At 41.5% G+C, this 27126-nt stretch overlaps 1 protein-coding gene across 3 annotated transcripts in view; it reads right to left on the bottom strand.

The window, feature by feature from the left end:
* LOC114564306 (dehydrogenase/reductase SDR family member on chromosome X) overlaps nt 1-27126 on the bottom strand; it is a 55973-nt gene that overhangs the window by 18744 nt on the left and 10103 nt on the right. The window contains exons 1-4 of one of the 3 annotated variants that reach the window (XM_028591566.1): nt 16431-16484; nt 16025-16258; nt 14662-14769; nt 1747-1815 (exon numbers count right to left, since the gene is read on the bottom strand). In XM_028591566.1, the coding sequence (XP_028447367.1) occupies nt 1747-1815; nt 14662-14769; nt 16025-16130 (283 nt within the window). In that variant the 5' untranslated portion in view covers nt 16131-16258; nt 16431-16484. Of the gene's footprint in view, nt 1-1746; nt 1816-14661; nt 14770-16024; nt 16259-16430; nt 16485-27126 lie in introns of those variants that run through there. The other 2 variants (XM_028591564.1, XM_028591567.1) reach the window with 2 other exon arrangements.

Here is a 27126-nt window from a genome sequence, read left to right as displayed (position 1 = left end):
ATGAGACTCGCAGACAAGAGGCGTGTATTTCACCGATCGTTTGTTTAAATAACTCAACACATTATAATTACACACATTATAAGATTAACTGGAACCTGTGGTAAGAGATTGCTGGCGTAACAAGCTCTCTGACCGCGCTCTCACTCACACACACCTGGCATTAGGAAGAGGGGAACTGCAGGCCCTGGAGCTCTGTCAGAGCACCAGCGTGTAGTAGTCAATTTGCCAAAAAACTGTGACTTTGCGCGGGTATGGAGTGCTGTGGGCTGCCAGTCGTAACGGAGCTCAATCGAGCTCAGAGCAGGCCGGGTTGTGTGAAGGAAGGCAGGCTGGGCGGCGAGGCAGCAACACAGGCAGCACCGGCGCTGAACTCCGACACACAGTTGGACAAAATTTGCAATTAGCCATCCATTTTCGTAAAACGGCCCATATTTGAGCTTTACATAGTTGCTTTCTCGCATAAAAAAAAGTTTCAGAAGTGAATTTTGTAATGGAATAGCAGAGATCTGCGCGACCTAGATTCGGAATACTACCTGATCTCAGGTCAGTTGTGTAGCCTATGTAAATGTTGGGGCGTGACCGTTCTCTTAATACACCCATGGGCTGACAAAGGTTCCGGTTTTTGGGAGGTTGACGTCAACTTCCAGCTTTGTTGGGATTCGCCCGTTTTCAGCGGCAGTTTCAAAATATGAGATTTTCATAGTAAAGGGGTATCAGTGGGACTTTGAGCTTCTATGTATGTCCTATTTACCCACCGAACTGTTGTTATTCAACTATGACAGGGTAACATCGGTTTTGCATTCTATCACCCCTTTAAAAACATAATTTTATCAGCAAGCCATGCCTGATTTTACTTGACTTTAATTTCTTTTGAACCATCGTATATTTCCAAAAATGTTTTTTTCATCTGTATTTTTTTGGGGGATTTTATGACTTGTACAACTTGTACAAAACATTTTGTAAAGTGGATATTGAAAAACTGTTCTATAAATAAAGATTATAATAAAAAAAAAATGAAATATGTGTAATATATGCTATTGTATAACTAAATACTCAAATTTCAGTTTTTCTTTACAATCAATAATTCAATCACCACTGATTTCAGCATTAGTACAAATCTTTGAACACCCCCCGAGGTAAACACTTACAGACAAGCCTTGCAAGGGGATGAAGAGTCAAGGCTGTTTGGTACAGAGAAAAATAACTTATGACTCTCCTTAGTCATGAGACTACCCTGGAATTTATGGTGCTGTGAAGGTCAGCTGAATCAATTTCTCAACGTGGGAGTTACAGAGAACACTGTAAGCATTAGTCAATGGAGTAATAAATGTCTTTGCTGCTATCGTTTGTCTCCTCTCATCTCCATCACCTCCATCTGAACCTCCAGTTTCCCTCCACCTTATCTTTCTTTTCCCCCTTTTATTTATCATGTTCTCCTCCCACGTCCGTCCGTCCCCCCCACCCCCTTACATTTCCCTTGACTTATCTCCCCTCGTTGTCTTCTCGTAGCCTTTTCCTCTGTATCCTCCTCTTCCTCACGTCAGCATCATCAACAGTCCTGACATTGTACAACCAGCATGGACGCTCTGTGTGTCTTTATATGAGTGTGCAATTATGGGTGTGTGCCTCGTAAAATGTGCCTTTATCTTCTAACACTGGCATAAGAAAAACAAGCATGTGTGTGTGTGTGTGTGTGTGTGTGTGTGTTTTTTGAGAATGTGTTCTCGGACATGTTTGCAATGGTACCTTTGGCCTCTTTGTACTCTTCACAGATCCTTCTGACGGCCGCCAGGCCCTCCTGCTCATCCCTTCCACCTGAAAGAGAAGGAGACACACACAGATTAATACAACGTCTGACACGCTCTTAGAGTCTTTTAATAAAATACAGATTTTCTTTTTTTTTATCTCAGTCCTGTGTTAGGGTTTTTCAAATGAACAGTTCTTGATACAACCATTGAGCCCTTGAGGGAAGACTATATGGTGCTTAAAAAAAACTAATGAATTATACCATCAATTATGTATAAGATATCAAACAGAAAGTAAGCCTGATGGTAAATGATTCAAAAAACACAATTTTCAAAATAGCTGTGTCATTCTGGAATTTGGCATTGAGAGACAAACTAGAATCAACCAAAGCAGAACTAACTAGTGTTGGGCAGACAAGTAGGATTTCCACTCTATTAGTAAATTAACTTAAAGTGCATCAACCTTACAATGAGTAAACTGTAGCTGACAATACATAATGTGGGTCTATGTTTTTATAAAATTATTAACAGGCAATAAACATGTTCCAGACAGCACACTAGACACTTTTTTAATATCTTGTTATCTTTGCATACAAATGAACACTGCCTCTGTGAAAAAAAGAACATATTTAGAAACAGAATAATAATATAATAAAGACACATGATGAAAGAAACTGAGTTGGTGACCCTCGTTTTCAAAAGAACCATTCCGAGTTAAGTCGCATGTACACACAAACTTAGGCCTGTTGCAATAGGCAATAAATCAATTAATCACTTGTTGATTGTTTGGTTTTTATTCCAGTGCATTTTTTGTCCATTTTATTTATTGTTTTTTTCTGTTTCTGGTTTATTGTGGATATTTAAAATGTCTTCCAGTTCCAGTGTTAAATACTCTTTAGAAATAAAGTTTATTGATCTTTGAAAAGGTGTACTTGCATTATTATGCCATTATCATTATATTAGATGAAAATGGTCTCAGAACGACAATATTAACGTTTATCGCAATCATTTCTGGGACAATTTATCGTCCAGCAACATTTTTTAGCGTGACAGGCCTACACACAAGGCCATCGACAAACAAAAGGACACAAACGTCATAAACCCACTTCTTACAAATGTGTGCCGACAATTAGTCAATTACGGAAATAGTCAACTGACAAATAATTGATTGACAAAACATTAGTCGACTCGAACATTAGCTGGTTCCAACTTCTCAAATGTGCAGATTTGCTGCCTACTAACATTCACCCTGTATGAAAACACTGGCACATGCAAACTCTCTTTTCATTCACACAGATAGCCTACATGCACACTCATTTTCTCTCCGCGCACACACAGACACACTAATCTTGGATTATCACACAGGCCTTTTCAAGGGCACAGCATCATTTTACCCTGATGCACTGCGATTCAGCCTGGGCTGAAAGATGCGGCTCTTCGGGTCACACAAACGCACAAATAAATAATTTTAGACAAATAGTTGCTCTTCAACAGGCTTCTCTGAGTCACTCTTCTTCACTGAGAATGCTGCATATCATTAAATATACATTTCTGCACAACTGGGTTCGGGCAGAGCACTCCATTAAAATAGCCACTGATTAAAAATGCCCCAAGGTATTATATTGCGTACTAAATATTTTGGGCTGGGGGTTAAAAATGTAACCTAATTAATTTACTTAATCTTGCAGCAGCTGAGCAAATGGATAAATGAGCGTGACACAGAGTGAGAAAGTCCTTACATACACCTGTAGTAAATTCAATATTAATCTAAAGTCTGTGTGTTAATTAGACAGCTAAAGACACCACTTAAACTGTCTCATTCATGCAATTTATCTGGTTTGCTTAAATTGCTAAATGCAACAGCTGAGTTACGTGTTGGAGCTATTTCTTGATAAACAACAGTTTATTCATACATCAAGTGTCATGTAACACATTTGGCCTCCACAGCCTTTTTCTTCCAAATGCAAATGCAGTAACGTAGATTTTCGAAAGGACAAAGATGTTTTCCTTTGTGAGTCCATTTCATGAATCCCACATATCACCATGTGTTATATAAACCTACAATAATTGAATGGCACTTTTCAGAGTAAAGTAATGAATTAATGCATCCAGCTATTATTCTGCATATGTTGAAGGCCGATAAAACTTGTTTCTATCATTGGCATCGGCCTTCATTCATGACTTTATGAAATGTAGGACGTAAGACACACAATTAGACAAGAAATCTGTAATTAGATTTTTTTTAAGATATCTAAATTACAAAGTGCCTTGTCTGGAAATTTAAATATTATGTCCAATTTGGAGAATGAAAACATAGTCTTCCTTTGATATTTAGGTAACTTTTTCAAACCATGACAAAGCTGATGCATTAAGGTACCCTGTCTCCTTTTTAAAGCTTTATAGTTACCCAACTTCCCCTCTGCGGATCAGTAAAGGCGTATCTAATCTTAAGTACACAATGACTCATGTTAACAAATAAAGCTTATTAATTAGGCTTACAATTGATTCATACTGCACATTTGCGATTTGTGTACACATTTTAACTTTTCTTCATTTATTTTATTCTTTTCATGGAAGGATCTACTGGTTTTGCATAACATGCAAGCTGTAATTCATATGATTCCAGTCATTCTATTTATTCCTTTCATATGCTGCAGCTGCAAAGACTACATTTTCCAACACACATTCATTTTAATTTTTTTTTAATTATATCATCTTAAAAACACTCCAAAAGGCACCATTTTAATTCAAAATCTACTTAAAAACACTTCAAGCACAATTGCACCCTGGTTAATATCCAACTGATATTTGACATTGGAGAGGCTAGAGCCATAAACTCTCCTCACACAAGCACTATCACTCCACCTGAAATATGCATCCACTCCATTACCAGAGAGGGATCCACTTAAGCATACATATTCTCATTTCATAAATGATCTCAAGAGGCGTGGATATTTGAAATGGAGATACACTCAGAGACCTGTGGGATCAGCTTCAATGCCGATAGAATAGTAACAGACACTTAACCAAGTTATTCAATTATTGATTTTGTGTGTGTAATCATACGTAGGGCTCAAGTCTGATTTATGTTCAGCGCAAGCTATCTCCAAGGATATTCTGACATTGACTTTGGGGTATACACACTGAATGAATAAAGCAGAGTTTTCTTCAAAGTTGTGAAGCTTGTGAACTGAATAGAAAATGCAGTCTCACCCCAGAAGCGCATGGAAACATATTGCTGTTCTGTGAACGCCCGACTTCATGGAGGTGTTTAGATCATGCAGTGGAAGAGGGCTTTCATGAAAACTTTGCAAAAACAGAAAAAAGTGAACTTTAGAATGTCATGGTATATGACAAGCTTTTGAATAGGTGGCTGTCAGTAATCAGCTTCATCTCAAATGTCTGTTGCTTATTGTGGTACTGGTCTAATTGGAATGCATAACACCACATTCCCTCCTTATACTGTAGACTCTGCACAGTCAAGCAGATGCGATATTAACAGATATAAATATTATTATCAGACGATGTTGGTATGTACGCTGTTCAGTCAGCTGATTATTTCCCAATTAATGGACTGATTGCTTTGTCTATAAAACATCTGAAAATAGTGACAAAAATGCTTATTGCAGTTTTCTAAAGCCCAGGGTGATGTCATCAAATCGCTCATTATCCCCAGACTAACACTTTGGCACAAATATTCAGTTTCCTCTTGAATGAGAAAAAAAGTTCACATTTGAGAAACTGGAATCAGGAAATTGTTGACATGTTTGATTAAAACTTACATTAACGATTAATCAGTTATCAAAATAGTTGCAGATTATTTTACTGTCGATCGACATGAATCTGAAGGAGTTCATTGGCTGAGTCCATCTTTAGACATACAGAAATCTACAGCCACTAATGTAGTTCTTCATTTTTTATTTTTTTTATTTCACACTGTTGTGCAGTGGTATGCAAGCTTTTATTACACGCCATAAAACCAATTTATTTTAAGACGTGTGAATAATCTGTAGAAAGAAATGGTTACAGACTACACTCACACTTAAGTTTGTATGTATACTCTATTGCAGTTGCATTAAGTTGAAGTGAAAATACTGCGTGGATTTTATTTGGATTTATATGTTGTTTATTATTATTCTGTGTTGACAATGTACGCCTATAACCACTGCTGTCTTATCTGTGGGGAAAAAAAAACATATAAAATTGAAGAAATGCATGAGTAAAAGTTATTATGTCTTGCCAAAACAATTGAAAATATCTTTGTTTCTGCACAACTACAAGTCTTTAAGAGGTCTATGGTTTATTGATTTACAGGTAAGCTGAAACCAAACCCAGTAACCGCAGACTATAAACAGAGAATAAAGAGCAAAACTTGATCATGTTGGTTTAAGCAGCTGAAATGACATCCAGCCCCACAGGAGTGTACATTTGAGGAGATGCTAATGGCAGTTAGCTCAGCTACCAGTTGTGGAGTATTGCGGGGAGAAATCTTAAAAGAAAAGATAAACATATATCCCAAGCACAACCCTTCAGACAAAAGAACAAAGCACAACAATACAATAAATTAAACAGGATGGCATCCTACCACTCCTGGCTCTACCACAGAGAAAACTACAGATGCAACCGATCAAAATATAAAAAGCTTCAGATGCTGTGGGGCAGATTATGAATAGGCCTGTCACTGGAACAGATCAGTTGAATGGTTGTTGTGTAGTTGTTAACCAAGCTTTGCTTGACAAATCACAGTTTGGTTTTGTAGGATTGTTACTGTAATAATACTTTCATATTTACATCTATGCAAAAACACACTATTGGGGTGCCCTAGTGACCTAGTTTCCTGTAAAATTTATAATGAAGACATAATTCACAAAAGAAGAAACATTTTACAATCAAAAATCTTCAAGATTTTTGGCTCTGAAATGTAGTCAGGAGTGTCTGGAAAAGCAAAAAAAAAGGGCTTGGTTTCTGAAGGCCAGGATTATACTTTCTGTATCTGCGTAGCTGAGAGGGTCCAAGTGACGCATATTTTGTGACATGTCTGTGGACGTCCAAGCGGCACTTCAAATGTAAGACCATGTGGATTGTAAACTCCACTGTCACTCTGCTGTCTGTGTCAGTTTTGGATATCAGGAAATTCCGGTTTTAAGCTTCTAAATTGGTAACCGTTGACCAGATCATTTCTGCAGATCCAAAATTTAATTTTGCTTATGCTAAGATACACGCAAATGCCTCTGTGAACCTACACAGAGAAAGGTTATATGTAAACACAGGTTGCATAGGATCAGATGTGCACACCCTCTGAATCTTAATGCGTCGTGATGACCTGTGTGTTAATAAAAACGTACGTTATACAAGTTGTATTTGGAAGTACAAAAGAAACAGCCCTGCTAATGTATACAAATAACTGCAGGCCGGAAAAAGCATGTTTCAGCTATAAGTTGTTGGGAGATAAAGACTCTCTTTAGAAAGTGAATTTATTTTCTGCATTTGCAACACCACATGACAAATCCCCACACAGAGAACCTGTGAAGCTAAACAGAGCTTTCCAACTAACTCTTGTACACACACACACACACACACACACACACACACACACACACACACACACACACACACACACACACACACACACACACACACACACACACACACACACACACACACACACACACAATAAATCTGCAATGAAAATTATTGCTCCAGGGAAACTTCCTTACCTTAGCTCACTGGCAACAACATGGCTACATCACACCCAGAATACAAAACTCTCTTACAGCAAGAGGCTCTTCCTGTAACAGCCAGCTGTTACCAACAACACTAGCAAGCACAGATATGACAGCAAAGGGGTTTGAGATAAAAACATGTTCTCTGATCAAAAAGATGCCTATTTACAGTTTCATCAATGTGCACCGAAGGATTCACTTCAGAGTCTAGAGTCAGAGCAGAGGGCTCTAGAAAATGCTGAAGTGTGTGGAGGAGCTGAACCGTTAATCACAGACGGAGCCTTGAACTGCATAACATTAAGGAGGAAGACAGGGAAGACATCAGAGGTGAAGTGATCACCATATTTTAGCAATTGGCTCCAGGGATACAGGATGAGTGAGTGATCGATGTAGTACATCACCTTGGTAAGTAGGTACTTTATGGCACGTCAAGGAAGCAAGAAAGATAGATGGACATATATATATATATATATATATATATATATATATATATATATATATATATATATATATATATATATAGACAATTGAAATTCATTCAGCTAAATCTATAGTACACACACACACACACACGCGCGCGCACTTGGTCTTCATTTGTTTAAAGGGGTGATAGAATGCAAAACCGATTTTACCCTGTCATAGTTGTATAACAACAGTTGTGTGGGAACAGAACATACATAGAATCTCAAAATTCCATTGACACCCCTTTACTAACTGCCGCTGAAAACGAGCGAATCTCAACAAAGCTAGAAGCTGACGTAAGCATCCCAAAACCTGTACTTTTGTCACGCCTATGGGTGTATTAAGAGAACGGTCACGCCCCAACATTTACATACAACTGACCTGAGATCAGGCAGTAGTCTTCTGAATCTAGGTTGCGCAGATCTCTGCTATTCCATTACAAAATTCACTTCTGAAACTTTTTTATGCGAGAAATCAACTATGTAAAGCTAAAATATGGGTCGTTTTATGAAAATGGATGGCTAATTGCAAATTTTGTCCGACTGTGTGTCGGAGTTCAGCAGCCGGTGCTGCCTGTGTTGCTGACTCGCCGCCTGGCCTGCCTTCCTTTACACACCCCGGCCTGCTGTGAGGTAGATGGAGCTCAGTCACGACAAAGTCACCGTTCTTGGGGACTACCAAACGCCACTGCTCTGACAGAGCTCCAGGGCCTGCAACTCCCCTCTTACTGCTATAAATGCCTGGTGTATGTGAGTGAGAGTGCGGTCAGCGAGCTTGTTACGCCATCATTCTCTTACCAGAGGTTCCAGTTAATCTTTTAATGTGTGTAATTATAATGTGTTGAGTTATTTAAACAAACGATTGGGGAAATAAACTCCGCTTGTCCGCGAGTCTCATTGATGGAGCCTGCAGCTGGATGTAGCTCTATCAATGAGAGCTAGCTAGCCTCCTCTTAGAATTCCTCTGAAATTCACAAATATTCATTAACTTGAAATTGGACACCGTTGTTAGCTTTATAAGACATTTAGGTAGATGTTGTATAAGTGGCGTGACGAAATTCCAACTGTAAATATACTTGAATTACGCCGAAAATGAAGCTAACTATCCGTGATTTGTAGCTACACATAGCTAGGATTGAAGGGACAGTTGCAGCTAACGAAACCCCTAATCTTCACAAATATTCATTAACTTGAAATCTGACACCGTTGTTAGGCCATTTAGCTAGCAGGAGGAGGGGAGCTGCAGGCCCTGGAGCTCTGTCAGGGCAGCGGCGTTATGTAGTCCATTAACCCAAAAAACTGTGACTTTGCGTGGGTATGGAGTGCTGTGGGCGGCCAGCCGTGACTGAGCTTCATCTACCTCACAGCAGGCCGGGGTCTGTGAAAGAAGGCCGGCTGGGCGGCGAGGCAGCAACACAGGCAGCACCGGCCACTGAACTCCGACACAGTCTTACCAAATTTGCAATTGGCCATAGATTTTCATAAAACGGTCCATATTTGAGCTTTATATAGTTGATTTCTCGCTTAAAAAAAGTCTCAGAAGTGAATTTAATAACGGAATAGCCCGACAAACAATGTATAACTTTGCAGTGAGACCTGCTGTCGAGTCTCCAATGTGTTTCTATGTAGTTTGCTCAAACCAATCAGCGCGCAGCTCATTCTAAATATTCATAAGCATACCATATTTGGAAGAAAAGCTCTTGTTCCAAATAGAGCCATATTCACAGGGTAGTTAAGGGCCTAATAAAATAGCATTCGGGCAATTTTCAGCCCAACCAATGTTACACACCCTATTAGGAGACCTTAAGGAACAGTGTAAAATACCTTATATAATCATTCTATCACCCCTTTAACATATCAAACTTTTGATGGTAGCAGCTATAAATACAGGACAAGTGATATTATTTGTTATTTAATTTTTTTTTATCATTTATTTGGTCATTAATGTTCTCAGTTTGGTAACTTTCTTTATGAGTGGCCTATTTGACAACACATTTTCACCATGATTACCGTAATTTCCGGACTTTTTTTCCCACGCTTCCGGCTTAAACAATGATGCGGCTAATATATGGATTTTTCCCGCTTTCAATTTTTTTTTTTTTTTTTTAAAAACACATTCTGTGACGTGCTCAGTTTTTTGGCGGCATGAAGCTTTCATTAGACCAATGAAATTGCCGAACGGGTTAAGGTCAAACAACTTTTTTGATTAAATCGAGCGCGCTCAAACTTCCCATCATTCTGATTACGGTAGTCATTTTGTCACCCTCATTATGGCAAAGACACGGAAAAATGCATATGATGCAGCTTTCAAGTTGAAGCCGATTGATCTGGCTGTTGGAAAAGGAAATAGAGCTGCTGCACGGGAGCTTGGTCTTAATGAGTCGATGATAAGATGTTGGAAACAGCAGCATGAGGAATTGACTCAGTGCAAAAAGACAACTAAAGCTTTCAGAGGGAAGAAAAGCAGATGGCCCGAACTAGAAAATGAGCTCGAAGATTGGGTCAACACACAGAGAGCAGACGGCCGAGGTGTTTCAACTGTGCAGATCCGACTGAAAGCCAAAACAATCGCCACTGCAATGAAGTTTGAGGATTTTAGAGGTGGACCATCGTGGTGTCTCAGATTTATGAGACGTTAAGGCCTGTCCATCAGGGTACGGACGAGACTGTGTCAGCAGCTCCCTCCCGACTACGAGGAAAAAGTTTCAAACTTCCGCAAATTCATTGATGCAAAGATAGCGGAGCATTCCATTGACCCGCACGACATCATAAATATGGATGAGGTTCCTCTGACGTTTGACCTCCCTCTCACTCGGACTGTCAACAGGAAAGGCGAATCATCAGTCACGCTGAAAACAACTGGGCATGAAAAAACGCACTTCACCTGTGTTCTGAGCTGCACGGCATCGGAAGAAAAGCTTGCACCGATGGTGATTTTTAAACGCACGACGATGCCAAAAGAAAAATTCCCGAGAGGAATTGTTGTGAAAGTCAACAAGAAAGGATGGATGACAGAAAGCCTAATGCATGAATGGAATACGGAGTGTTACAGCAAGCGACCGGGAGGATTCTTTCACAGGAACAAGGCATTGCTCGTTTTGGACAGCATGAGGGCCCACTTAACAGATTTGGTGAAAGAAGCCATCAAGAGGACAAACTCAATTCCAGCTGTGATTCCTGGGGGCACAACAAAGTATTTGCAGCAACTCGACATCAGTGTAAATCGTGCATTTAAGGTGGCGCTCTGTGTTCAGTGGGAGGCTTAGATGACAAGTGGGGAGAAATCCTTCACTAAAACGGGCCGCATGCGAAGAGCAACTTATGGTCAAGTCTGCCAGTGGGTCCTGACAGCGTGGAGCATTGTCAAAAAATCCACAATCATCAACGGGTTTCGAAAGGCTGGACTGCTGCGTGTTGAAGAGGGCTCAACGGGGGATTTGCCACCGGACGAAAGTGACGAGAGCGACAATGAAAACGATCCAATATCGGATGTAGCAATTCTGAAACTGTTCAACTCCGACACCGAAGGAGATGACATCAGTGGATTCAGTGCACAGGAGGAGGAAGATAGTGACCAATGACTTTCTTGGTAGGCTACTGTTTACTGCTAATTTTTTATTTTTTGTTACAAGCCGTGTTTCGTTAAAGCCTATTTATTTTTGTTACAACCCGTGTTTGGTTAAAGCCTGTGTAAAGTTCATTTGTTTCAATGTACCGGTAGGCACCTGCGGCTTATAGACATTTGCGGCTTATTTATGTTCAAAATAATATTTTTTTTTAAATTCAGTGGGTGCGGCTTATATTCAGGTGCGCTCAATAGTACGGAAATTACGGTAAACATTCATACTTAGACTTTGTATGTGGTTAATTTGTATTTCTGTGTCTGTGCATAATATGGTTATAAGACTTGAATGTTTTGCATTTATCTGCCAACAGTAAATATAATTAAATAATTAACTGAACAATACCAGAACCTTGTTTATACAAATAAGCCTCTCATAATCCTAAATTTGCATTTACGGGGTGTCAAGAAGCATCTGAATGCACTGTTGACCGTCTAATACTACTGAACAATCTCTGACAGCGACAGGCTTTTAAGTAGGCACACACAGGATACCTTTAATATGACTGGCACTGCAGGTTCGTGGATTTGTTTACCAACAATACACAATACTTTATTATAAGATACATTTGTAGCGTAGTAGCTCAGTAACCCAACCAACATGGCTTATGGATCCCACTCTGTTCAGCTAAAGGTTTTCACTGTGTTTTCCCACTCTACCCTTTTGGATTCCAGCCATGCAGATAGTTTTTGTTTTCATTGTCCAGAGTGTAAGATATCTACCACTTAGATTTCCAGAGACCTTGCTGGCAACAGTTTTTAGGTAGAAAATAATGTAATAATAAAAATAGCAAAAAAAACAACAACATCCAGAGCGAGTTCTGTGGAGTATCCTGTGTAATTGTGACCAGTGTTTGGAAGTTATTTTGAAAACATAATTCATTAATAATTGCTCATTGCTCTTCTAAAGTTGCCAAACTGTTACCTAACTGTTGCTTAACAAGAAAGTAATTCCCTTTATTTATTATCTTACTTTTGTGTTACTTTCTTAAAGTCTTACCATCAGTGAGCTGTCCTCTACGCAGCCTGAAAAGTGTGTTACTGCTGCACAACTGGGCGAAACTAATCCCCAGGGCCGGTTCTAGCCCTTTGGTTGCCCTAGGCGAGATTGAGTTTTGCGCCCCCTCCCCCCACTAGTCTTGCATTGCCAGATGTCCACAGCCCTGTGTCAGCGATACAGTAGCAATGTATGTTCATTTGAGTTTCTAGCTTCCATGTAAGTTAGACGGCACCAACATTTGGTCTAATCATAACTGGTCTGGCAACCCAAAGGCCAGTGTTTTGTTTCCAGATTTGTGTGCATGGTGACTTATGATGGGGGGGTCTGGGGGTCCACCCCCTGAAAGTTTTGAGCATTAAATACTTAATTTCCTGCATTCTGGTGAATTTTTATGCACTTATTTTTGTTTACCTTTTTCTGAAACAATTTATACTGGAAATATCTTTATATAAAAAGGAAACATAGATTACAATCCAAATATATAGTATATGTATAGTAAGGCTCTCAGGCATTCTATATTGCTTTTAACTATTTATTCTCCTGTAGATCGACATTTTTTAAATATATCTGAGTCACAACACATGTATCCTAGGCATCATTTACTCTTCCCACTTTTGCTTCTTTTGTTGAGGAAGTAACCTCCTTAAATGTGCATATTAAAATGATTCACCTGAATGATACATGAATTCATTTTAATGAATATATAAACCCCTGGACTGTAATATTTCAGATGTGTTTGAGCAAGATTTCTGCTCATGTTCAAAACTTTGTGCACATTCAAAATACAGTATATCTCATCTGTGTTCTCTGAGGTTTGGAGGAGTCATAAAATAAAGTGATAATACAATAAGCTATTACAAGAATAAAGTCACTATATTTCAGAAAATAATCCACCTGCACCATAGTCTGCTGTGCAGTACGTGATATCTCTGCTGAGACGGTAGATGTCAGACCTCCTGACAGACTCAGAGCCCTGTTTGGGACGCTGGTCTCTGAATGAGACAGTTTAGGGAAGTGGCTGTAGGCTACGCTGCTCTACATCGGAGGTGGAAACACAAAACTACGCAGAAATAGGGACACATCTGCTGCAGCATGTCCACAGCAGAGCGCGTCCATAGTCCTGGATCCTCTGGCAAAAACTGGTCTGCACTGCTCTGCCTACTTTCCAGTTCCTCATCTCTCATTTGCACACTGTGCTCAGAGCTCCCTGCTGTCTTCACTCCCATCATCCTCAATCACATCTTCTCCATCATCTTTCTCTATGAAGGCTACATCTGATATTAACCTTATTATAATTATCCTAATCCTTATTATAATTATCCTAATTATAACCTAATATAATAAAACACACTAACATGTTAGTGTTACCCTGGTAATCAGTATTGGTTTTACCCCCGGTCCGATGCCCCTGGTGTCTGTGCCGCTGCTCGTCTCTATTTCTCCAGAGAGAGTGGACACTAAGCGACGCACAGGTCTGCTTCAGAGCTCCGTGTGTTTGAGTCTGACCTGAGACGGGAAACGTTGCGTAATGAAAGGTTGACCAGTAAACGTGTGGCTGAGGGGGCGCCTTAGGATGATCATGTTGAATAAACACGTTTTATTTTGCTTGTCGTTCTAATTCTATTATTAATGGGAAGTAGACCTAAGGGCGACACGGCGCCCCCAACACATTTGACGCCCTAGGCAGTCGCCTAGGTCGCCTATAGCAATCGCCGGCCCTGCTAATCCCAGCACTGATTGAGGCACCATTAACTGTGACGAGACAAGACTCAATTCTGCCATCAGTTTCGCATCTGCATGCAAGTGCTTTGACAGATTGCTTTGTCATGTTTGCTGCTATGCACAGGTGATTCTGACTGGGACACAATTTGCAGTATATGGTGATAATTTAATTGTTATGTGATACAAATTCTAAATAATCACTTCACTTATCATTGCACCAATCCTTCTGTATAAAATTGTAATTTTGAATGGCCATTTACATTTGTAAATTTGAATGTAAACAGGTGGAAGCCAACTTTTTATATCACGTGTGTTGATGTGTGTCCTGTGTATCTCCTGCCCTTAAGTCAGGTTTGAGTGTCAGTGGTGTGGTGCTTGCATACTATACCTATGATAACATGTGCCCCCAGTCTGGCCATGTGGCGGACTACCTCATAGCCGATTCCCCTCCCTCCTCCTGTCACTATGGCAACCTTGCCATCTTGTCTGGGCATCACTGGCAGAGGCAGAAGAGGACACGCAGATATCAGGGACAATGTCTTTGATAAGAAAGATGCTTCAAGACAGGCCGCTATTTCAAGACACGAGAAGTCCAGAGTAAGACCTGTAAATGGTCTGTAAAACTCAGATGAACTTTATCTGGGTTTTTACATGTTTCTGGGTAAAAATTTAAAATTAAAACTTGTTTTTCATTTGTCGCTAGTCCTAATGTTTTTGTCACTTTTTCTGATGTTTTTGTCACTTTTTCTGATGCTATGGTACTGTATGTTCCTTGGCATTCTGAAAGAATTTTGTATCCCACAGTTTCACTGTGTGGCTATTATAGTGTCCTTAAATTACAATTTTTTGGAGACTGGTGAACTGGCTAAAACTTGTGAAAACATATTAGGCTAATTTAATAATTAAATTGTTGCAGTATATGTCCTCTGTAATGAAATATATCATGCTTTTTGCAAATAAGTTAGTATCACAGATAATAACAATTCATGTCAATTAAACACAACGTTTTTTAATGCATGTCTGTTGACCTTACGTAATTTAGCCACCACCAATTAGGATACCAAAATATTCCTATAAAATTCGTGTGTCAAAATAGCCTAACTCCTGGAACACTATTGAGTGCACAACTGGAGCACAAAGTCGCTGCACTGCACTTTTCTTTTAGCAGTATATTGTATTACATTGGTTGATAGTCGGTTGTGCAACTTGTGCTGTTAATCAAGCGTCTTCATTGACTTGCAGCCGAGATACGTCCTGCGTCTGTTTACCAAACTGCGTTATAAAAAGTGGAAATTTAAACCCACATCAATTGGCGACAAATGGAGACCCTTTCAAGAACAAACTTTGAGAAGAAGATGAACCATTAAGCTCTTCTGATGAATTCGGCAATGATAACATACAAAACAACGCTTTCTTTCCCTCGTGTTTCGACTTTTACACTTCTCTCTAACTGGCGTAACGTTAAGCTAACGTTATCTTTGCTAGCAATAACGCTACGTTAACGTTACTGCACCACGGTGACAGCCCACACTGAGATGGAAATTGCTTCTAGCTAAATACTGGTTATATTATGTTATTTATGTAACATACCTAGTTAGCTAGCTAGCATAGTTACTACAATGTACCAGCGTTCATGACTCACAAGCCGTTTATATATATGCCAATGCTTACAACACAAGACCATAACCGTTACGGAATGTGACACTGTCAAAGAAAGTGCACCACAGCAACGTATTGAGAGTTGAACCAACCTGGCAACCTGAAAGATCTGCTGAACAGCTGAACCAACAGAACCTTCAAACCAAGCAGGTAAAGTTTGATAATTGGTAGAAGATAAGACCGGATAGCTGATAACATCTCTGCCGTTCTGTCACGGAGTGAGCAGTGCAGAGGAGCAGCAGCAGCTCCGGGTAAAAGGTGCAGTTCCGTCTATGGGATACGTTCCAATATGAAGTCGTCCATCCTCGCTTCCCTCCTTGTCGTACCTTTTAAATACATATTTACAACAGACAGATAGTGGAGGATGTTATTTCGGAACCTATTCAACACTGAATAAAAAAAATAGATTTTCTTGTTCTGGCAGCTCCCTGACTAGTTGACTATGAAAAGAACTAATGCCAGCCATCACTTAGGCTATCTATATAGTGGTGGAATTACTGTATGATGGAGAGGACTCGTCGCTGCTGCTTGATGTGCCATATATGACTCTTCTCTGTAGATCCATCCAGCATATTGCTCCCTTCTGCTAACTGACTACCTAATTAACTGCTGCCATAGAGGTCACACATGACAGAAGCAACAGAGGCACAACACACTAGTTTGATGCATCATTTCCCAGGATAGGCTTTAAAGAACATGTTTCTGGAGCAGTGTAGCTCCTGTCTGCAGCTCTCCGGCTGCACTTGGGCTGACTGGTGGATGTTAGGTTTTCCTCTCCTGGGATCACTTGAGTCCATCACACCAGTATACTCTTATTACCATGCTGCTTTGATAATTAGTCAAATAGGACTTCAGCTGTGAAAAAGACTTTAGTTTTTTAAGCCATCTGATCACTGATTCTATATGATTTAGCCTAAGCTAATCAGTCATGATGCATGAAACTATGATGTGACTCAAATTAGTTGCATGTAGCCTATATATTTACATGTATTTTCCATACATCAATTTTTTAGATTTAATAATTATTAGTTCGAAGAAAAATGTCTAGCACGTATCGTAGGATTGATTGCAGCTTCAGTAACAGAGTGAAATACTATTCCATTTCCAGAGATAAGCTTCTGACACTTCATGTCACACACTATGGCTTTCAATCAGTATCAATACACCCTACTGAACATCTTGGACATTTCCCTGTGCTTAAAGAATGAGATGTCAAGATGACTTTTTTAAATAATTTAATCTTTTGAGGTTTACCATGTTTTCTTCAGTCAAGTTTGTCACTTCCACTCTAGAGCCCCCTGACACTTTAGACTCTAAAGTGTCATATCATCACTGTTCTCTAAAGTTTAGAGACCATTGATTGTTGGACCCGATGGAGAATAGTCTTCACTATGGTAATAATAATAAACAATAAGATAAACGGTGATTCTCAGCTGTTTCAGTGCTTGAGTGATCACCTTTTGCTAAGATGCTAAAATACTTTTTTAAGTTACTACCTGTGTGTACATGGAAGTGTTTAATTACATGAGTAGCTATATTGAATACAAAAAGTAACAAGTAACCAATAAATACCAGACTTCACTTATAAGAGGTGATTATCACACACCACAGGACTGAATGTTTGGCCCAACATTTTTTTGAACAAATCAGAACATCATTACGTTTACCTTTAAGCATAATATAGGAGCTATGTTCTACAACACAAATCTGAACAGACAACCTACTGCTGTGATGGATGTGATGCTGTGTTTAACTCACAGTGCAGGAACCAGCTGAATTATCATTGGCTCTCAAAGTAGGCCAACCAAACTCTCCATGTCTTTCTTTTCAACTAAATTACAAGTCTGTTAAAGACAGCTCTGGGGCATTCATTATCACTTTCCTTTTTTTCTTTTGGCAGGGAAATCATTAGCATTAGTTTGAGCCTTGCCCACTATCCAATTGTTACGTAATGTCCGGCTAAAACAGCAGCACTGACAAGCAGTTGGCCCCAGTTATTAAAGTCTGCCTTAGAAGGCAGTTAAATGAGCAACAAAAAGAGACTGTGTCATCACCACTGCACTGATGGAGGCTGAGCTGTGGAGGCTGTGTGTGTGCTGTTAATGCAAGCTGAAAGTGTGTGTGTGTGTGTGTGTGTGTGTGTGTGTGTGTGTGTGTGTGTGTGTGTGTGTGTGTGTGTGTGTGTGTTCTGCAGCAGCCTGAGAGGTTGGGGGGTCAGCGAGGCGAGCTGGCCTGCTATTGTTTAAAGGAAATCGCATCTCACGCATGACTATGAGATGATTATTTGGGATGATGGGACATCAGGGAGACAGTCCTTTACGCACATAAACACACACACACACACACACACACACACACACACACACACACACACACACACACACACACACAAATAAAGATTTGCGTAACACACAAGACATGCTGGGAACAGGACATGACAGGGGGGTGGTGTGATGTAAATAACATGAACAGCATCAAAATAGCTCCAACCAACAGTCACCTAGTCTTATATGACAAGTGCTGGCTGGCTGCAAAGCCCAACATGTCTTGTTCTACGGAATCTCTATATGTGTGAGAATGTGTGCATGCTGCCAGTTAAAATAATAATCTTTATTTCATTTTTCACAAAAATGTATTCCTGGTGAGAAGAGAAGGTAGCTGGTAGTTGGATAATTCTAGCAGCAATGCCACTAACAGTTTTCAAATAAGACGGTTTTGACAAGCAGTTCCTTTACACTTTACCCCACGTTTGTTTTTGTTACTGATCAACTGGGGAGATGGCAGGTGAAGTTTCATATTGGGAAGAAAGGGGATTTTGCAGATGTGTCACAGGCAATTTGGGCTCCAAAGCGCAACAGCTTGTGTGAATTGATGCTGTCTTTTTCTCCCAGTTTGAGCTGCCTCTTTCAGAGCTTTCCCTGGGAAGTCTCCTCCGTCTGAGAAGCAGGCAAACAAGAAGGACGCAGCTCATAGACTGAGCCAGAGCTGCGAGATACACAGTGTCCAGCCCCTAATGAGACAGCGGATGTGCATGTATCAAGTAAGAAAGACAAGCCCATGGGGAATGCCAATGGTTTGTCTATGGTTTGTGTAAATAGCAGCAGGTGTATATCTGTGCGTGCTGGTAACTGTGAGGAAGATGAAGAAATGGCTAAAGAAAGTATTTCAAGCAAGCCACCTACTCTATATCACTGTTGATGTACAGTATGTGTGTCATGTGTTGTTGTGTGAGAAAAAGAGGAGGGAATCAGTTACACCAATGCTTCTGGTAAAACTGGGAAGTATAGGAGAGAGTACACTTTTTTTGCAATAATTAAAAATGTGGGGGGGGTTGCAATAGTTAATTGGTCAGTATTGGACATTTTACTTATTTTCCTACATTTATTTGACAGCTGGCATTTTTAGCTGCTTTATCCAAAAATATTTTACATGCATAACACTTTCCATGTTTGAGCCAGTGAGCCAGTTCAAGTGTGCATACACCAAAAAATAATGTTATTATTTAAACCTGTGCTTTAAGTATTTAAGTATTTGCAACTTGTAAAACACAATTCACAAATGACTGGGAAACTATTCTGTTTTTTCGTGTTTGTCGAGTGGTGTACTGTGTGTACCTGCTCGTTCCTGGCTTCCTGGCCTGCGTACGTTTTGGACTACTTGTTTTGCTCTGCAATCCTCTTCGTTTTTGGTCTAAATTAAATTGATCATACTCTGCATTTGGATCCAAGCCTCATCTATCCATAACAATAAGGAGATTTACACATATATTTACATTGAAAAATACTAATTTACAAATGATGAAATGTGAGTTACAAATTAGACTCACGGACACAGATACGCATTTGCGGATACAAATCGCTCTACAAATTTGAGACACAGATATAACACAGATTTACGAATACAAATCCCTCTGTATTCATTTGTGAATTGTGTTTTACAAGATGCAAATACTTATGAGACTGTTTTAGCACCATACTTTTCCTGCTTTGCCAAGTTGATGTGGGCTGTGAAAAGGGTCTAATAAAATTCAGAGATGTTCATAGGCAGATGTTTTTTTTTTCTTTTCTGTACAGAGCCAGGCTAGTTGTTTCTCCCTGCCTCCAGCCTTTATGCTAAGCTAAGCTAATCACCTGCTGGCTCCAGCTACATATTTACCATACAGACTTGAGAGTGGTATTGATCTTTTCATCTAACAAAGATGATGAGTACTTCCGCTTGTTGTTTACAGGAAGTCAAGATTATTTGTATAAGCCAGTACATACAGTGTCTCAGAGGGCGATATTTTCCCACAACAGCATGGGTTTTGTTAAGAAATCTCTAAAAGATGTGTTCTTCGATTTCGAGAAGCTGGGGTCGTATTGAAAGTTAAGCAAAAGGTTTAATAAAACAACATGTAAACAGTCAAAACACAATCAAACATAAAACATAAAACACTGCCAGTAGCAGACAGCAAAACATGCTTCCCCTTGTGGGGACACAGATTGCAGCCATGCGACATGACAAAACAAATGTTACACTGCAGCTGACAGCGGACTGAATCTATGATTCTCCTTGTGGAGTCACATAAAAGCAGTCCTGTGACATGACAAACAATACACTGTAAACAGCGGACCACAAAACCTTGTGCCCTTGTCGGGTCCCAGGCTTGTAGTCCTGAGACATTCCCCGGATCACACGTTTATTCCCCTACACCTGGGTGGTTCTTCAAATTAAATCTTTCCCTATTGGTCAGATGTTTCTCAAAAGAAAAGGTGTACGTTCCCAATCAGTGTCTTGAGGCTACACCCGGTCACAGGATCTTACTGAGATGGTGTCAATTGTTTCCAATCCACAGCAATACTCGTTCTTTGTCTTAATCATGTCTGGCTCAACAGGGGATGGCTCTCAAAGTTGTTTAAACAATAAGTCTTCTAGAGCTTCTAACTTTATGCTAAATAACAGACATGACCTAATTAATTCTTTAGAATATAAGTTTGTGTGAGCCAGACCAATGCTAATCAGTGTAGTTATTTGATTAGATCTAGCAAGTGCATTGTTTTCAAGACATAAGCCGGGTTTTAACTTTTTAACTTCAACAGTTTCCAACCCAGCCCCAGCGCTCTATGAAGACAGAAAGGGAAATACTCCAAAGACAAACTGTCTTGTCCTGCATTCACGTAACCCTGTGCAATCTGACCAGCAGCTAAACACCTTCCACCATCAAACACTGGAGACTGGGATTGTCTTAACTCCGTTTATTTGATTAGAAAGGGTGAAACGAGAATGCTGCCAAAGGCATGGAGCGTGGAAGATTGACGTGGATAGTATGGAGAGATAACACATGACACATTCAACTTCCTGACTAAATCCCATGGTGCAACGGTCCCACAGTTCTTAAAGGAACACACGCATGTAAAACAACTACTGCCAGCAATGAGAGGAAAAAAAAAACATTTAAGTGAACTAATGTGGTGATGGGGACAGAACACTCCCCGCCTGGTATCTATAGATAACACCCATACACTTAGCTCCTGAAGAACAGTGTTTGAAAGTCACTACTGGCTCTTGTAGTCTTCTTCGGAGAGAAGGAAGACTAAGTCTGTGACAGGCCTAAGGAAGAGCTTGGTTCCATCTTGTCTGGAGATCTTGATCTCTACACTGCGGACCTTCCCATCTTTGCTTGGGAATACCTTAGTGACCAATGCCATTGGCCATTCATTCCTTTCAGTTTGGGAGTCTTTCACGAGGACAATACTTCCAGCATCAATGTTTGGCTTGCTTGAATGCCATTTACTCCGAGTCTGCAATGTAGAAAGGTACTGCTTCCTCCATTTGTTCCAGAAAACATCTGCAAGGACTTGAACCTGATGCCAGTGCCGCTTATAGAGATCTTTAGTGTCAAACTGACCAGAAGGAGCAGGGAAACGGCCCACCTTCTGCGTGAGAAGGGTAGAAGGGGTGAGTATCATTGGATCTGCAGGATCAGCGGATATTGGACCCAAGGGTTTAGCGTTTATGATGGCTGCTACTTCTGCCAGAAGAGTTGCGAGAGTCTCATGAGTGAGCTTTGAGGATCCTTCCTGCTGGAACATGGAATCCATGATTCTCCGGGCTATGCCTATCATCCTCTCCCATACGCCACCCATGTGAGAGGAGTGAGGTGGGTTAAATGTCCATGTGCAGCCCTGTTCAGATAGGTACCTCGTCACACGGAAACTATCTATGTTTGATGGAACCTTGAGCTCCTTGCAGGCCCCGATGAAATTGGTGCCTCTATCCGAGCGGATATGTTTCACTGGACCGCGGATGGAAATGAACCGTCTGAGGGCATTTACAAAGCTTGAAGTATGCAAGGACTCAATGACTTCAAAGTGCACTGCCCTTATACTCAGGCAGGTAAAGATCACTGCCCAACGTTTGTTGTTAGAGTGGCCACCTGTTGTTTGCCGTGCGAGAACGGACCAGGGCCCAAACACGTCCAAACCAACATTCGTGAAGGGAGGCTCAATGCTTAGCCTATCTGCAGGTAAGATGGCCATTTTCTGGGAGAGAAATGTGCCACGAAGTTTGCGGCATGTGACACACTTGTAGATGACGCTGCGTACGTGTCTTCTCATTCCACCTATCCACAGGCCAGCAGTGCGAATAGCACCCTCTCTAAAAAGGCGCCCTTGATGATGTGTCTGTTCGTGGTAGTGACGCACAAGTAACCTTGTGATGTGGTGGCTACCAGGAATTATTATAGGGTTCTTTTCATCACTTTCCAATTTTGCCTCTGTGATCCGGCCTCCGACTCTCAATAAGCCATTATTATCGATGAATGGATCCAGTTTCTTAAGAGTGCTGTTTTCGGGGATTTCTTCCTGGTTCCCTAAGCATTCAAGCTCTTCGGCATAGCTTTCCTGCTGCACTGTACAAATAATGAGATCTTTGGATTGAGAAAGCTCCTCCACTGTGTATGCCATCTGGCAGTAATGCCAGCCTTTGCATTTACTTGGCCCCAATGCTGACGTTTTCTTGAAGAGTCGAGCCACATGGATCAAGCAAGTAACAGCACGAGTCAATGACCTCCAGCTTGAAAACTTCTCGAAGCGTTGTGATCCAAGCTGTGCATTTGAGGCAGCGGTGCTCAGAGTAGACACTTGAGGTCGAACTTCTGGATCCGATTTTGGATCTGCAATTTCAAAGATATCCTCCTCAGGAAGACTAGGTTCAGGGTTTGTCAAAAAAGCTGGACCTGTCAGCCATGTGCTGTCCTTTAATTGAGCTGCGGGGACGGCTCTCGTTGTATAATCTGCTGGGTTGAGCTCGGTGGGGACATGGTGCCACTGTTCAGGTCGTGTTGATCTTCGTATGCGCTGTACTCTATTGCTTACATAGACGTAGAACCATCTAGTCTCATTGTAGATGTAACCTAACACGACTTTGTAGAAATGTGTGGCATCCAGGTCAACATTGATTTCTGAAATGACGAGCTCAGCTAACTCCACTGCCAACACTGCTGCACACAGCTCCAATCTTGGTATTGTATGTTCTGGTCGTGGTGCAAGTTTTGCCTTACCTAGAACAAACCCTACATGGTGTTCTCCGTCAGCATCTGTAACTTTGATATAGGCAACTGCGGCTATTGCTTTTGTTGAAGCATCACAGAAGATACAAAGTTCTTGCCATTGAGCTTTAGAGAGGGAGACTGCTGCATACGTTATTGGGATATGGAGACTTTCCAGATCTTTCAGGGAGTCTCTCCATGCTGTCCACAGCTTCACTTTATCAGAAGGTAATTGGGAGTCCCAGTCACCCACTTCCATGGTGAGCTCACGAAGGATAGCTTTGCCTTGGATGGTAACTGGAGCAACAAATCCCAGGGGGTCGTATAGACTGTTAACTGTAGACAGGACACCCCGACGAGTGTATGGCTTATCTTCGTATACAACCTGGAATGTAAACGTATCCGTCTCAAGCTCCCAAATGATTCCAAGGCTACGTTGCGTTGGCAACGTGTCTGTACCAAGCTCCAGATCCTTCAAGTTGTTTGCGTAGTCTTGGGAGGGAAAGGCTCTCATTACTTCACTGCTATTTTATGCGATCTTATGCAATCTAAGGTTCGAGCAGGCAAGCGTGTCTTGTGTTCTTTTGAGCAAGCTGATGGCAGCTTCTTCAAAGGGCAGTGACTTCAAGCCATCGTCCACATAGAAATCACGATCTATGAACTGCTTGACATCCAACCCAAAGTCAGCCTCGCCATCCTGCGCTGAACGTTTAAGAGCGTAGATAGCAACAGCTGGAGAGGGGCTGTTGCCAAAAACGTGCACTTTCATGCGGTATTCGATGATGTCCTTGTGAAGGTCGTTATCCTTAAACCAAAGGAATCTCAAGAAGTCCCTGTCCTCCTCTCTGACCAGAAAAGAGTGAAACATTTGCTGTATATTCGCTGTAACTGCGATGAACTCTTTTCTGAAACGAATCAGGACTCCGAGAAGGGTGTTGTTAAGATCTGGACCTGTTAAAAGTACATCATTCAGCGAAACCCCTTCATATTGTGCACTGGAATCGAATACCACCCGAATCTGACCTGGTTTCTTCGGGTGGTAAACGCCAAAGGTTTGGAGGTACCAACATTCCTTTCTTCCCTCAGAGGAGGATCAATCTCTGCAAGGTCATTTTGGAATATTTTTTCCATGAATGAAAGGAAATGGTCTCTCATTTCCGGTTTCCTGTCGAAGTTGCGCCTGAGTGCAGAGAGCCGTTTCAGTGCCTGTGCTCGATTGTTGGGAAGGCGGCGTCTCTGTGACTTGAAGGGGAGAGGCGCTACCCAGTTGTTAGCATCATCCTTTTGAAGTCCTTGTTCCATTATCTTTAGGAAGGCCTTGTCTTCAATCGAGAGAGACGTTTTATTATCGTCTTTTGTCCTTTGGAATACCGTACACCCAAGGTGATTTTCCTCTTTGTCACAGTTGGTATCATCTCTGAGGTATCCCGTGATGAGGTCTTTTGACAGAGAGTCGCTGTATCTTTCTTTGATGAGGAGCCGGTTGGGACAAGGTTGAAAGAGAGATGGGCGACCATTCTCTAGCGTGCTTGTAAAGAGGGTGTTCACGGTGGATGGTTTATGAACATTTCCCAAACAGACATCTCCAACGATGACCCACCCTAAGTCGAGCCTCTGAGCATAGGGGGCATCGTGGGGCCCATTGATCTTATGATCTTATGATGTCCCTTCCTAGGAGAAGCAAGATTGGGGCTTTGTGGTCGATTTCAGGAATCTGAAGAGCTACAGATGTAAGGTGAGCATGGTGAAGTGCAGCATCTGGGGTGGGGATTTCTGATCTATTGTTAGGGATCTGATTACATTCGATCAGTGTAGGGAGAGGTAGACACACCTGACCCTCCAGAGATTTGATTTGGTAATCACCCGCCCGTCTTCCAGCTGTCTCTGTCACTCCTGCACATGTCTTCAGGGAGTAAGGTGACCTGGGCCCTTCTTCCTTAAAAAGATCGAAGAACTCTGGCCGAGCCAATGAGCTGTTACTTTGGTCATCGAGGATAGCGTATAGGTCTGGATGACTTGACTGAAAGACTCTAACAAGACAGATCTTGGAGCACGACGTGCCACTTAGGTCTCCACCACAGACGCTCGTACACAGGGCTGCAACATCAGTGGGAACACTTTGTTCCTCCCCACCATGCTGTATGGCAGAGTCTGTGGTCTTAACAATCCAGGGCGGAGGTCCAGGATGTATAGCTGTGTTGTGACCTTCACTCTCACACTCTGAGCATTTCACACTGACCTTGCAGTTTCTGGCAAGATGTGATGTTGATGCGCAACATCTGAAACATATCCTGTTGCCTTTAAGAAAGGCTTTTCGGTCTTCAAGAGATTTCCCTCTAAAACTGCGACATCTTTGCAGAGGGTGAGGCTTCCTATGTATGGGGCCCTGCCTGTCAGGCTCCTCAGTCTTCTTTTCAGTCCTCTCGGCATTAGAGGGATAAGACACTTCAGTTTTATGGACTGAAATAGTTGCTCTCTGGTTGCTTTGTTTGGGGGCAGGCTTGTCTGATTTGGACAGGGACGTGTTGAACATGGTGAGGTCGAAGCTAGGGTCATTCCTAGTAGTTGCTTGATGGCAGACAAAGTCCACGAAAAAGGGAAATGGTGGAAATGGTACTCTGTTTTGTTGTTTGTACCGCATGCCTTCATTTATCCATTTCTCTTGCAGGTTATAGGGTAACTTTTGTGCAATGGGGTTGACGCCACGTGAGGTATCCAGGAAGGCTAGGCCCGGCAGATCTCCCTCAGCCTTGGCGGAAAGAACCTCCATCAACAAATCCCCCAGCTCTCTCAATTTCTGAGGATCTTTGTTATGTATCGTGGGGAACGTGTCAAGTCTGTTGAAGAGTGCACTCTCTACGGCCTCTGGCGATCCATAACACTGCTCCAGTCTTTCCCACACCATTGTAAGACCTCTTTCAGGTTGGTTTACATTAACCACCTTGATCCGCCTTGCATGTCCAGCAGACCATCTAGCCATTTGACTAAGAGGTCCATCTCCTCCCCAGCTGATAGGTCTAGGCCTCTGGTTGCATTGAGGAATGAAGCTCGCCAGGCTCTGAAGCTTTCAGGACGATCATCAAACTGTAGTAGTCCGGTGCTGACAAGTTCACGGCGAGCAAAGAACCTCACAAAGTTTGTCATGCCTTGACTGTCATGTGGGTTACCTGCTAATGGAGTGCTGTGGTGGGGAGCTGGTGGATGGTTGCAGTCATTTATTCCTCCTCTCCTGATCCAACCATCACTCTCTCTCCCTTTAGCAGTATAGGTCTGGTCTATTCTAGATTCAACCTTCACTGCCTGTTGTGTAGGAACATTACTTGGAAGGAGGGTGTTGTCGTCCTTCACTTGGTTAATGTGTGGAGCTGGAACAATTCTTTCTTGATGCGGCATAGAAGTTACATATCCTAACTCATACTCATTAATGGGTTCCATTTCTGGCATTGACTGGAGGCTTTTGCGTGATACGGAATGTTGAAGTACATATTCAGAAGTACGCTCTTCAGGGTCTTTAGGCTTGAGTAGGAGGTCTATTTTGCAGCTACGTTTTTCCCCATTGGTGTCTGCGGCTGCCTCAAGGACCTCTGCCTCGGCAATGGCAGCTGCTGCTTCTTTCTCCATTTTCAATATGTCTAGTGATGCATCTAAGCGTGCCCTCTCTATCTT

This window comes from Perca flavescens, chromosome 11 (genome assembly GCF_004354835.1).
Source record: "Perca flavescens isolate YP-PL-M2 chromosome 11, PFLA_1.0, whole genome shotgun sequence".
NCBI classification, from domain to species: Eukaryota; Metazoa; Chordata; class Actinopteri; order Perciformes; family Percidae; genus Perca; species Perca flavescens.
The sequence above is the reverse complement of the archived record's forward strand: the minus strand, read 5'-3'. Positions and strand labels throughout refer to the sequence as shown.